At 38.6% G+C, this 12234-nt stretch overlaps 1 protein-coding gene across 1 annotated transcript in view; it reads right to left on the bottom strand.

The window, feature by feature from the left end:
- Positions 1-12234, bottom strand: part of SYCP2L (synaptonemal complex protein 2 like) — a 105844-nt gene that overhangs the window by 3593 nt on the left and 90017 nt on the right. Inside the window, exon 31 of the mRNA XM_008692812.2 lies at positions 4254-4316. Coding sequence (XP_008691034.2) covers positions 4292-4316 — 25 coding nt within the window. The 3' untranslated portion in view covers positions 4254-4291. The remainder of the gene's footprint in view (positions 1-4253; positions 4317-12234) is intronic.

Below are 12234 nucleotides of genomic sequence, written 5' to 3'. Positions count from 1 at the left end.
CATTAAGTGACACGAATCTGCCCCAGGTTGCTCAAACCCCAACCCTGGAAGTCGTCCTTCACCCTTCCCACTACACAATTTATCAGCAACCCTTCCTGCCCCCTCTCTGCTGCCCACATCATCCCATCCCCCACCCCAACACATACACAGAGGGCCTTAAAAGTCGTTCTTTACTATGACAGCGTTCACTGCCACTGGAAGAAAATCCTTCCACAGCCCATAATGTGACCGACCACCACACACAGCATACCCGCCCCCCAACCTCATCCTATACCATTCTGCCCTCACTCCTATTGTCTGGCCTTCACAGACTTTCTAGAACATATGAAGCTGCTTATGGCCTCGGACACTGGTCTTGGCCATTCCCTCTGAAATACCCTTCCCTGCTCTCCCACCCTTCAAGTTTTAGCTCAAATGTCACTTCCTTAGAGAGGTTTGACTAGATTCTCCTTTCACACCATCAGCCTCTGACATCACACATTTTTCCTTCTTGCCACTTACCACTAACATGAATTCTCATTTCTTTACTCTTCACTGTCTGTCTATCCTACTAAAGCATACTCTCTATGCGGTCAAGGACCTCTTGGGTATCGTTCCGGCCCCAGCATCGCAGACAGTACCTGGCACCTTATAGACTCAGCAGTTCAAGTGAATGAACACAGACAGCTAAAACATATTGTTCTATTCCAACTCTGCAGTTCTCAGGGGTCCCAGTGGGAGTGAAGCAAAATGAATCAGCCAGAGCATGAACGCACCACGGTGTGGCCCAAGCCAGCTTTATCATCGAAATTAAAACAAATGGAGTCATGTGGTATACGATGCTTGGGCAACAAGCTTTTACTTTCTACTCACTGTTAAATGTCTTCCCGAGTCAATTAATCTAACCTCATCATTCTTTTTAATGGCGATGTGACGTATGACGTAAATCCGTCAATCTATTTAACCAAGCTCTAGCTGGGCATTCAGGCAATTTCCAACATTTCCTTACTAGAATTGTTTGTAATACACACCACTGTACATATCTTTGCACCATCCAATTTAGTCTTTAAGATACTTTCCTAGAAGTGGAATTGCTGGGTTAAAAACCACAAAACACAACTTTAGACACTGGAGTTCTTAAATCACCCACTTCGATGACTCTCAAATAAAATGAAACAAAATACATGTGGTGCTTTTTTTTAAATAACACTATACTCTAAGATCCGTGGAATTGTATTCTTATGAACATGTATTTGGACATGGTCTACCTAGAGAATCTACGTTAGCCCTCTAAACTGAAGAAAATTTCAAGTTGGTAGTTGTATAAAAAGCCCCATTATTAAATACTGTGGGAATGAACAAAATATTCAAAGAACCCAACTGAGCTGTCTCTACAGTGACCGTATCCAAGAACGGAATAGTTGGTGGTGGTTCAACACATTCCGTATTTATTTACTCTGTGGGACTCACAACACTGCCAGAAAGCTTACAGAGTGGTAGCCCCATGAGCTGCTGGACCTTCCAGGGAAGCATTAGGACTCACAGTAACAATTCCACAGACATCTTCCTTTAAAAATCTCTCCAAATCAATCCCATCCTGTCTCCAAGCCCTCTCTGCCTTAATAACTGCTAAAAGGCAGCCATTATTACCCACATTCTCACCCAATGATGCCTATACCTCTCGTCTGCTCTAGCCTGCTCCCCAGTATCCTCAGCCTCTTCTTGAAAGAAGATGTCTCCCTGCCTCCTCCCTTTAACTAAAATGTGGCTGACTTCTGAGGGTACCACCTTCCCCAAATACACTGTCAATTGAAAGTTTGTCCCCCCCCCCCCCGTTATCCTATTACTTCCTGGTCAGGTGGAGAGGAGGGTATTCTCCTCGCTCTGAACTGCCAAACACAGGAACTGCTCCCTCTCCTGCAGACACTTCTCTGCTGATGTTCATACCAACCATCTGAATTATTATCCGTCATCCTGGCCCCTCTGTTCACCTGGCCCTGGTTCCCGTCAGCCTTAGTAGCAACTAGAAACTCCGTCATGAAGGACCCATCTTCATGCTCTGGCTTCTCACTTCTTTCACCTCCTCACCACCTAGAGCATTTTTTTCAATTTCACCACAGCTATGCACGCCCAGATTTTTGTCATTACAGGCTTTCCGCCTCTGAAATCCTGATCCTCAATATTCCATTTTCTGACCACACTTTTCAAGCCTTTCTAAGCCATCTGCTCTCCTTCCCTCACTGTCCTAACTTTTGATTCCACTAAAACTGTCAATCCATTGACACCATCTATGGATGGAATGTCTGTGTCACCTCACCCCATTCAGTTGCTGAAATTCCGCCCCCCCTTCCCGCACCCATGTGATGTAGGAAGTAGAGCCTTGGGGAAGTAATCAGGATGAAATGAGGTCATGAGATGGAGCCCTCACAAGAGGGATTAGTGCTCTTAGAAGAGTCAGGAAAGGGCTTGCTTTCTTTGCTTTCCACCCTGTGAGAATTGACATCTTTATGTTACTGAGTCTCCCCATTGATTGGTCCTGAAATTAGTAATAATGCATTTAGAGTTTCTCCATTAAGCATAACAGTGGCTTTTGGATTGAGATCTATCATACTACAGAATTTCTGGTTATGACTATTTTATGTGGGTTTATGCAAATCTAAACACAGATGCAGAATTTTTTCAATGCCTTTTGAAATATATGGAGAGAAACAATTATTTCTCTCCCTAGATTGATTAGAAATTAGTGTGTTAATGGATTCCCTAATATCAAACCATCTTTGCATTGCTGGAATAAATCTCACTTGATCATAATGTATTATTCCTTTAATAAGCTGCGAAACGATGTTTGCCAATATTTTACTGCGAATTTTGGCTTAGTTATTTTGAGTGAGAGTGTTTCATGGTTCTCTGTGCAAATCTCCTTGGATTTTGGCATTGTAATGCAAGATGCATAAGAAGAATGTGGGGATTTTCATTCTTCTATGTGCCAGAATAGTACTAAAGTTACCCTTTAGTCCCATTTAGTCACCAGCACTGAGGTTATCCTTTGCTAAAGGACCAGAATTCCTCTCTGATACAATCTGAACCATACACATCTGCATGGTAGTTCATCAACTCTCTCTCCTCCCATGAATATCTCCCATCTATGCAGAAGTCCATTTTATTAAATTATATTTTCCTGGAAAATTGTTCATTCTTCCAAGTTCTCATCAAAACTTGGACATCCATAGACATATGAAAGTTAGCACATTAACAAATAAACTCTAGTTCCTGCTTCACCCACATATTCCTCCCACCCCCAGGTCTTCCCCTTATCTCCCTAACTGGCAGCACCATCCATCCAACTGCTAGAAGACAGAAACCCAGGAGTCATCCTTACTTCTCCTTCCTTCACCCATTACTTCCACTTGTCAGTGATTTATTAATTCTGGCCCCCAAAATGTACCTGGAATGTCCCCATTTTTCACCATCTCCAAAGCCCTCCATCCAGTTAGGTTCCCCTTATCGGTTTGTCACTTCTCCAGTCAATTCTCAATATGGCAGTTAGGATGATTTTCTTAAACTATGCATCGGATCACACTATCCTGACCCCCAATGCATTTGCTCAGAACCCACCCATATTTTCCTTCACCTGTGGTATAAAATTCAAACTCCTCGATATGCTCAGTGAGGCCTTTCCCTGAGAGTCAGTCATGGTCCCAGCTTCATGTCAAGAAACTGTCCTCTCCAACACCACTCTGAGCTAAGAACTTTCAATTTTCAAACATGCCATGTTGTCCCCTCCCCGATCCTATTGTTTTAAACCGTTCCTAAGTCTGGTTCCTTCCTATGCTTGAAACTCCATCTTAAATGTCGCTTCCTCAGAGAGACCTTTGATGACCATCCTACCTGAAAATCATACTTCACACCATCGCTCTCCGCCAAAACACCCCTTGTCGGTAGCCCTCAAACCCTCAAGCAAACTTGTGATTATTTTATTGCTTCACTTGTCATTTTCTGTCTTCCTTCAAGGACTTTATTTTTATTATGGTGGCAGGAACAAGTCCCTGTGTTAACCCTCATATCTCCATGTTTAGCATGGGGCCCATAGCAGAGCAAGAACTCAATGATAAATATTTACCGACTGAAAAGACCAGATCCAAAAGGATAATTTCTAGGATGGGAGCTATTGTAAAAGAGGAGAAAACTTCGTGGAACATGGACAAAGTGTGAGCGTATCTTTTAGTGCCTACTTCCTCTGCCCCAATTTCATCAAAGTAAACTCTTGCACCCACCTCAAGCATGCAGTAGTAACACTGGGCTTTGGCTTTCCTCATGAAGGCTTATCTGGATTAAGCCTGGAAGAAATTAGTTCATCTCATTACATTTACATTAGACAATTTAAAAGTAAGAATATACAGATATGTACATACATACACCATAGAGCTATTTCACAGATCATTGCATTACTAGATGTTACCTGAGGAGGGTCAATACCCAATCAGAATATTAACCTAAGCAATTAACATTTTCACTTGATTCTACTTCATGCATTTTATCTGTCAATGCTACTAGCCTACGACATAGGTAGAGGTATTTCATGACAACCATTCAAAGTATTGAATCCCTTCCTGATGCCCCGGTTGGTTAGATAGATTAGATAGATAAATAAGTTTAACTAAAATTAAATAAAATAAAAAAACATATTGAATCCCTATCTCCTTGCAGCACTGTGCTTGGGCTAAAATAATCTAGTCTGAGGAATGTTCTTCTTATTCCCTAGCAGAATATGTAAAGCCATCACTGATGTGCAAACACGCCAAAAGGACACTGGGTACCAACCAGATCCAGATACTGGATCTCAACCAAGCTCATTAGCCTAAGTCTCATAGACACTTCCAGCCTGGTGCCCAGTACGCACGCAGCACGAGCTACAAGCACCATCATCTGCAAGCCACAGTGAGGTCTCCTTAGGTGTCTGAAAGAGGAGAGCAAAGGCAAAACCCATGGAGATGTATATTTTGGAGGAAATTTTGTTCTTTGAGGTATTCTAAATTCACACAAGGGGCCTGTTATCAGGAGATGAAAGCAAATAGTAATTAATATCCTACAATGTAATCCATATGAACTGAAGAGACAGTTATCTAAAATCTGGGGTTTAGTCAAAATAATTCTCCATTTCAGAAGACTAGGGGGTATAATCTTCCCTAATTCCTAATATAGCATGGATTTATATCAGCAGCTCTTGTGTAAACCTTCAGGACCCTTAAGTGACCCCTTTTCTTAGAGACCCCTAAGCTTCCAGAGGTTCTGTGAATCCAAAACTATTTTGGTAATAATGGTAAGTAACACTAAGACTTCATTTGCTTTTTTCATTCTTACTCTCACACATACACAGTGGAGTTTTCCATTACATGATGTGTGATATCACAACAGATGGAATTCAGAAGCAGACAGGACAAAGCAGCTACCTTCTGGGAAGCCTGACATTAAAGAGATTTGCAAAAACAAAACAATGCTACACATCTCACATGTTTGTTTTGAAAAGTCTGGTTATTTTTCATAAAAATCTGTTACTTATATCAATATGTAAACTTTTTTTTTTCATTAGTCGTTTTTTTATAAACCAGTCTTTTGAATATGTTCAGCCATGAGTGCAAAAGACTCATTATCATCTGAATTGTGACCTCCATATATGGTGACAAGCTTTTTAGAGAGAGAGAACCCAGAACAAACCCATACCAGTAAAACAAAAACTACCAAAAAAACCCTCCCAAACAATAAATATAAAATAAATATATGCACATACGTTAACATAAAATATGTTATTCGAAATTATCCTGAGTTATTTACTTCTTTGCGTCATAAATTCTATTTTTTTAAATTGTTTTCACATTTTTAAAACTATAGTTGCCACACAATGTTACATTAGTTTCAGGTGTACAACATGGTGGATTTAATAACTCTGCATAGCTCACCACAGTGCAGCTACCATCTGTCACCACACAACGCTATTACACGCCATGGACTACATTTCCTATGTTTCACCTTTCATCCCTGTGACTTATTCATTCCATAACCAGAAGCCTGTACCTCGCACTCCCCTTCACACATTTTAGTCATTCCCCCATACCTCTACCCTCTGACGACCACCAGTTTCTTGTCTGTACTTAAGAGTCTTTGGGATTTATTTTCTAGATTCCACATACAAGTGAAATCATATGGTATTTGTCTTTCTCTGTCTGGCTTCTCTTAGAATACCCTCTAGGTCCATCCATGTTCTCACAAATGGGAGATATCATTCTTCTCATGGCCGAGTAATATTCTGGTGGGTGTGTGTATTCTGGGGGATATATATATCCCTCATATTTATCCATTCACCTACTGATGGACAGAGGGCTGCTTCCATATCTCGGCTATTGTAAATAATACTGCAATAAACATAGGGGAGTGTGTATCCTTTTGAATTTGTGTTTTTGTTTTCATTACATATCCAGCAGCAGAATTTCTGGATCATATGTAGTTCTATTTTTAATTTTTTTGAGGAACCTCCACACTGTTTTCCACAGTGGCTGAACCAGTAGACATTCCTACCAACAGTGCACGAGGGTGCCTTTTTTTGCCCCCGCATCCTCGCTAACACCTGTTTTTTGCTTTGTGATACTACCCATTTTGACAGGTGTAAGGTGATATCTCATTGGATTTAGAATTGCATTTCTCTAATAATTAGTGATGTTAAACATCTTTTCATGTCTGTTGGCCATCTGGATGTTTTCTTTGGAAAAATGTCTATTCCGGTCCTCTGCCTATATCTTAATTGGAGTATTTGGTTTTTTGGTGTGGAGTTGTAGAAGTTCTTCATATATTTTGGTGCACATTAACCCTTTATAAGATATGTCATTTACAAATATCTTCTCCCATTCAGTAGGCTGCCTTACATTATGTTGATGGGTTCTTTTGCTGTGCCCAAACTTCATATCTTGGTGTAGTCCCAATAGTTTATTTTTGCTTTTGTTTCCCTTGCCTGAGGAGACACAGGGTGATGTCCAAGAGATTACTGCCTGTGTTTTCTTTCAGGAGTTTTATGGTTTCAGGTGCCACATTTATTTAGGTCTTTAAACCATTTTGAATTTTTTGTGTGTATGGTGTAATAATGTGGTCTAGTTTTCCCAGCAGTCTTTTCCCTATTGTATAGTCTTGCCTTCTTTGTCATATGAAATAACTGACCACACAAGCATGGATTTCTGGGCTCTCTCTATTCTGTTCCATTGATCTATGTGTCTTTGTGCCAGTACCGTACTGTTTTGAATACTACCATTTTGTAGTATAGTTTGAAACTGGGATTGTCATACCTCCATCTTTGTTCTTTCTCAAGACTGCTTTTGCTATTCAGGGTCTTTTTTGTTTCCATATAAATTTTAGAATTATGTGTTCTAGTTCCATGAAAAATGTTTTTGGTATTCTGATAAGGAATCTATTGAATCTGTAAGTTGTTTTGAGTCGGGACATTTTAACAATGCTAATTCTTTCAATCCATGAGCATGTATATCTTTCCACCTGTTTTTGTCTTCAATTTTTTTCAACGTTTTATAGTTTTCAGAGTACAGGTCTTTCACTTCCTTGGTTAAGTTTAATCCTAGGTCTTAATTCTTTGTGATGTAATTGTAAATGAGATTGTTTTCTTAATTTATCCTTCTGCTACTTCATTATTAGTGTATATAAATGTAACAGATTTCTGTATATTAATTTTATATTCTGCAATTTTACTGAATTCTTTAATAGGTTCTAATAGTTTTTTGGTGGAATCTTTAGGATTTTCTGGATATAGTATCATGTCATCTGCAAATAGTAACAATTCTACTTTTTCCTCACCAGTTTGGGTACCTTTTACTTCTTTCTCTTCTGATTGCTGTGTAAGACTCCCATAACTGTGTTGAATAAAAGCGGTGAGTGTGGACACCCTTGTCTTGTTCCTGATCTTAGAGAAAACGTTCTCAGTTTTTTACCATTATGATGTTAGCTGTGGGTTTATCATATATGGCCTTTATTATGTTGAGATATGTTCCCTCTAAAACCACTCCATTGAGAGTGTTTTTTAAGATTTTTATTTATGTATTTGACAGAGAGAGAGAGAGAGACAGCCAGTGAGAGAGGGAACACAGGCAGGGGGATGGGAGAGGAAGAAGCAGGCTCATAGCGGAGGAGCCTGATGCGGGGCTCGATCCCAGGACTCTGGGATCACGCCCTGAGCCGAAGGCAGACACTTAACGACTGAGCCACCCAGGTGCCCCCACTGAGAGTTTTTAATCGGTAATGGAATTGAATTTTGTCAAATGCTTTTTCTGTATCTACTGAGATGATCATACGATTTTTCATCCTTCATTTTATAAATGTAGTGTATCCTGTTGATTAATTTGTGCATATGGAACCATCCTTGAACCCCTAGAGTAAATCCCACTTGATCTTGGTGAATGATCCTTTTAATGTTCTGTTGAATGCAGTTTACTAATATTTTGTTGAGGGTTTTTTCATCTGCATTCATCAGGGATATCAGCCTATAGTTCTCTTTTTTGGTAATGTCTTCGTCTGGTTTTTGTATCACAGTAATGCTGGCCTTATAGAATGTATTCAGAAGCTTTCCTTTCTCTTCTCTTTTTTGAAAAAGTTTCAGAGCAATAGGTATTAAATCTTTTAAAAATGTTAGAAGGCACCTGTAAATCCATTTGGTCCTGGACTTCTGCCTGTTGTCGTTGTTTTAACATACAGTGTTATATTCATTTCAGGTGTACAACATAATGACTCAACAATTTAACATATATTACTCAATGCTTATCAAGATAAGTGCACTTTTTTTTGAGATAGAGAGAGAGTTTGAGGGGGGATGTGGTGGGGCAGAGAGAGAGGGGGAGAGAATCGTAAGCAAACTTCGTGCTGAGCATCAAGCCCAACGCAGGGCTCAATCTCATGACCCAGAGATCACGACCTGAGCTGAAATCGAAAGCTGGACACTTAACCCACCGAGCCACCCAGGCACCCCAATATGAGTGTACTTTTAAACCCCTTCGCCTATTTCACCCATCCCCTCCACCTACCTCCCCTCTGGTAACCATCGTTTTATTCTCTATAGTTAAGAGTCTGTTTCTTGGTCTCTTGTTTTTCCCCTTTGTTTATTTGTTTTGTTTCTTAAATTCCACATATGAGGAAAATCATATGGTATTTGTCTTTCCCTGACTGCCTTATTAAAATCATATGGTATTTGTCTTTCTCTGACTGCCTTATTTTGCTTGCGGTATACTCCCTAGATCTATCCACGTTGTTGTAAATGGCAAGGTTTCATTCTTTTTTATGGTTGAATAATAATCCATTGTTTACATATACCACACCTTCTTTATTCATCTATCGATGAACACTTAGGTTGCTTCCATAAAATGGCTATTGTAAATAACGTGGCGATAAACATAGGGGTGCATGTATCCCTTTGAATCTGTTTTTGTATTCTTTGGGCAGATGCTCAGTAATGCAATTACTTGATCATAGGGCAGTTCTATTTTTAGGTTTTTGAGAAACCTCCATATTGTCTTCCACAGTGGCTATGCCAGTTTGCATTCTCACCAACAGTGCAAGAGGGTTTCTATCTCTCCAAATCCTCACCAATATTTGTTGTTTCTTGTGTTTTTGATTTTGGTCATTCTGACAGGTGTGAGGTGATATCTCATTGTAGTTTTGAGTTTTGAAATGCAAATGATTTGCATTTCCCTAAGGATGAATGATATTAAGCATCTTTTCATGTATCTACTGGCCATCTGTATGTCCTCTTCGGAAGAATGTCTATTCATGTGTCTTCTGCCCATTTTTAAACTGGATTATTTGTTTTGGGCATTGAGTTGTGTAAGTTCTTCATATATTTTGGACATTAACCCTTTATCAGATATGTCATTTGCAAATATCTTCTGCCATTCAGTAGGTTATGTTTTAGTTTTGTTGGTTGTTTCCTTCACTGGGCAAAAGGTTTTTATCCTGATGAAGTCCCAATAGTTTTTGTTTTTTTTTATTTTGTTTCCCTTGTTTCAGGAGACATAGAAAGATGTTATGACTGATGTCAGAGAAATTGCTGCCTGTGCTCTTTTCTAGCGTTTTTATGGTTTCAGGTCTTACATTTAGATCCTTAATCCATTTTCAGTTTATTTTTGTGTTTGATATAAGAAAGTGGTCCAGTTTCATTCTTTTGCATGTAGCTGTCCAGTTTGCCCAACACCATTTGTTGAAGACATGTCTTTTTCACTGCATATTCCTGCTTCCTTTGTCAAAGATTAATTGACCATATAATTGTGCATTACCCGGATTCCAAAACTAGAAAAAGACATGACAAAAAAAAAAGAACTACAGGCCAATCTCTCTGATGAATATAGATACAACTCCTCAACTAAATATTAGCTAACATAATCCAACAATACATTTTTAAAAAAGCATTCATCGTGATCAGGTGAGATTTATTCCTGGGATGCAATGGTGGTTTAATATTTGCAAATCAATCACTGTGATACATCACATCAATAAGAGAAAGGATAAAAACCATACGATCAGTAGATGCAAAAAAAGTATCTGACAAAGTACAACATCCATTTATGATAAAAACAAAGTGAGATTAGAGGGAACATACCTCAACATAATAAAGGACTTTTATGAAAAACCCACAGCTAACATCATACTCAATGGGGAAGAACTGAAGGTTTTTCTCCCTAAGATCAGGACCAAGACAAGGATGTCCACTCACCATTATTATTTAACATAGTACTGGAAGTCCTAGCCACAGTAACCAGACAAGAGAAAGGAATAAAAGGCATCCAAATTGGTGAGGAAGAAGTGAAACTTTTACTATTTGCAGATGACATGATACTATATATAGAAAACTCCAAAGACTCCACAAAAAACTACTAGAACTGATAAATTCAGCTAAGTTGCAGGATACAAAATTAATGTACAGAAATCTGTTGCATTTCTATACACTAATAATGAAGAAGCAGAAAGAGAAATTAAGAGAACAATCCATTCACAATTGCACCCAAAATAATAATACCTACAAACAAACTAACTAGAGAGGTGTAAGATCTGTACCCTGAAAACTATAAAACACTGATGAAAGAAATCAAAGATGATACAAACAGACATTCTATGTTTATGGGTTAGAAGAACAAATATTGTTAAAATGTCTATACGACCCAAAGCAATCTACAGATTTAATGCAATTCCTACCAAAACACCAACAGCATTTTTCACAGAACTGGAACAAGCAATCTTAAAATTTGTATGGATTTGCAAAAGGCCCTAAATAGCCTAGGCAGTCTTGAAAAAGAAAAACAAAACTGGAGGCATCACAATTCTAGACTTCAAGTTACATTACAAAGCTGTAGTCATCAAAAGAGTATGGGTTTACTTACCAATTCAAGCTTGTCACTATAATTCAATTTCATTACTAGTAATTGGTCTGTTCACTATTTCTTTCTGATTCACTCTCGGAAGATTTTAATTTTCTAGGAATTAATCCATTTATTCTAGATTGTTCAGTTTGTTGGCATATTTCATTTTAAAATAAATATATATTTAAATCTCAGTCTCGATTTTTAATATGGAAAATATTCACAGATATAACCCATGAAACAAAAGCTCTTTGGGGAAACTTAATAAATTTTCAAAGTGTTAAGAGGTCCTAATTCCAAGAAGTTTGAGAGCCTTTCACAACCAACCAGGAGCATTCAGTGAAGAGGTTACGAAAGGATATCTCCTTTAATCATTTGTTGAAAGAGTTTTGGAGAATCTACTTACCTACTCTCATTATTATTAATTGTGTTAACTGGAGTAACAGAAGGATGGATAACTCAAATTTTAAACTTTCTGTTGTTTCAAATGTATGGTGTGATCAGAATAATAGCCTTCTGAAAACTATTTGACCTAGATTTCTGTGAAAGAAGTGGATTCTGAACTGGTAGATAAAACTTTAGGCCACTACAGATTTCTATAAGGATTTTTTTTCATTGTTCAAGCAGAAACAAACAAAACAAAACAAAAAACACTAGAATTTCTCCCAGAGCAGAAGCAGAGGAGTGAACAGCTCTATTCTCCATTTCCCCATTCCCTACACTCCAGAGAATCAGACCGTATTCTACACAAAGGGAAGCAACAGCCTCAGGATGTACACTGAGTAATCCCACTGAAAGGAATGTGTAGCAGGATAAATTCATTGGCTGTTTTACACACACACACACACACACACACACA

The sequence above is a fragment of the Ursus maritimus genome, unplaced genomic scaffold (assembly GCF_017311325.1).
Source record: "Ursus maritimus isolate PB19 unplaced genomic scaffold, ASM1731132v1 scaffold_30, whole genome shotgun sequence".
NCBI classification, from domain to species: domain Eukaryota; kingdom Metazoa; phylum Chordata; class Mammalia; order Carnivora; family Ursidae; genus Ursus; species Ursus maritimus.
This window is presented reverse-complemented; position numbering and strand designations above follow the sequence as displayed.